The following is a 2,256-nucleotide window of genomic DNA, read 5'->3' on the forward strand; positions in this document are numbered from 1 at the left end:
AAAAAAAAAAAGATAATATAAGTACAAGAATGATAATGAGTAATTGATTAATCAAAATTTACTCTCCTTTATTATTAGATAAATTTACTATCAACCTATTAACTAATCAACTTGGATTGATCTAATGATTAATTTTTTAATCTGTCGAATAGAAGATACTGTTAAAAAAAAAAAAACATATCAACTAATTCGTGACGTATGATCGTCACACTTTTTTTAGCATTTTGCTGGCACGTTAAAAAAAGTGACAAAAGAATAAAATCAACTCATTAATTAAAACAATTAAAAAAAGATGTGAATACCAAAATTAGGGAGTGGATCCTCTCTAGTGAAAAAAAAATTGGATGGTGTCAATTGTGATCTCTCATCCTTTATTGCTCTCTCTTATATTTAATTTTAACCCTACTTATAAAGTTAATAATGAGAAATCACACTACATTTTCTCAACTATTAAAAAAACTGGACAGGATCTATTTTTCCAAAATTACACCTTATAATTTATTAGTTTAATTTGTAATGAAAATTAGAGATGTGGGGGGAAAAAGTATTATAGAGATAGAAGTATATGATTTACTTTAACTCCAAATGTTTCAAGAGAAAAGGTGTCAACAGAAGAAACCCTAGCATGGAGCACATCAAGACCCAGATCTTCAAAGGCTTCCAATATGAACTCAAGCAAACCCTTGCAATTCCTTTCACTCACCACCTTTATCATGAACCCCTCTTCTTGTGCCTCAACTTTCATCTACAAAAACATCATTAATTAATTAATAATAACATGCACAAAAAATTAATTAATAAATACTAAATAAAAAAAAATTCTCCTTAGTATTTCCGAATAAAAAATATAATTACATAATTGGAGATTAGGGTGGATACATACCATAGGAATTATTGGATCATAGTCAATGGCTTCTTGTGCTGTTTCTCCTGCTAGTTGGTTCAGTTGATGTTGCAACTTTTGCTTTAAACGGCGTCGTATACAATAATCCACCGCATCCATTATTATTATTGAGGTTTGGTTCTACCGAGCTAGCTGCATAGAAAGCACCAAACAATTCCATCATCATCATATTATAACAACATATATATAGTTATTAATAATCTTTAGATGCAAAAGATTACAAAAAAAGAAATAAATAGTAATAATTAACTCACTAAATTTCCTTTTCATCCATATTTCAAACATGAAAGAATATAATATATAGTATATTAGAAAGGGAAAGTATGAGAAGCTAATGGAATATTTATACAATGTGTATAATGAAGGTTTAGGGAGTATTAGAGATATAATCATTAGTGTTATTTTTTTTCATCAGCTGAAGATTTTGGGATGAGTGGTATCATGACATGGTATTAGAGCACTAGATTCAAAAGGTCAAGAGTTCAATCCTTGGTAAACCCCAAAATCAGTTTAAACTTTTGGGAAGATGTTTATTATCGCTAGTACTCGGATGATTATTCTAGATAGTATGGAGATGTTCATTTTGTAACTTAATAATCTATTATACACATTGTATAAATAATCCATTGTCTCCCTAGCAGGATCTTATTAGAAAACATAGCATAGGAAATGATGAGATATGGAAGGAAAATTAAAGAGAGAGAGGGATACATATGTATGTATGTTTGACAGTTTGAGGGTAAAATTAAAGTAATTACCGAATTTAATGTTTATAATCTATTAGGCTATTCCTAATAAGTGTGGCTTTTTTTTTTCTCTTCAGAATAATAATACTGGAAATTAAACCAATAATTTGTATGTGTCTTTCTTTAAGTCTCACTCCCACTTCAGATCCACTCTCTTTTTATATATATAGAAAATGATAAATAGATCTTTTGACCTTTTGATCCACAAACATTTAAGTTTTTGAGGATTTGAAAATACATTTAAGTCCTTGATTTTTCAAAAACCTAGACATATTGATCTCTCATGTTCACTTGGATCCGTCCGACTCAATAAAAAAATCATAGATGACTCTTGTTGTACTAACTTGGTTGATACAGATGCATACATGAGAGAATTTTTAAAATTGGACAAATTAGATTCAGAGATCGATATGTCCAGATTTTAAAAAGGTCAGAGACTTAAATGTATTTTTAAATCTTTAAGAACTTAAATGTTTACAAATCAAAAAATCAAGGATTGATTTATTGTTTTTTTATAATCTATTTTTTATTAATTGACTTATGAAGTTCATGATATATGAGTGACGAGTGTGGGAAACTTTATTTATTTATCTATTTTTCTATTTT

General features: G+C 28.4%; 1 protein-coding gene across 1 annotated transcript in view; it reads right to left on the minus strand.

Annotated features, from left to right (window-relative positions):
• Positions 1-1,467, minus strand: part of LOC107612435 — a 2,015-nt gene extending 548 nt beyond the window's left edge. The window contains exons 1-3 of the mRNA XM_021109060.1: positions 1,159-1,467; positions 884-1,036; positions 575-745 (exon numbers count right to left, since the gene is read on the minus strand). Of these exons, the coding sequence (XP_020964719.1) occupies positions 575-745; positions 884-1,003 (291 nt within the window). The 5' untranslated portion in view covers positions 1,004-1,036; positions 1,159-1,467. The remainder of the gene's footprint in view (positions 1-574; positions 746-883; positions 1,037-1,158) is intronic.

The sequence above is a fragment of the Arachis ipaensis genome, chromosome B08, assembly GCF_000816755.2.
Source record: "Arachis ipaensis cultivar K30076 chromosome B08, Araip1.1, whole genome shotgun sequence".
Taxonomy (NCBI): domain Eukaryota; kingdom Viridiplantae; phylum Streptophyta; class Magnoliopsida; order Fabales; family Fabaceae; genus Arachis; species Arachis ipaensis.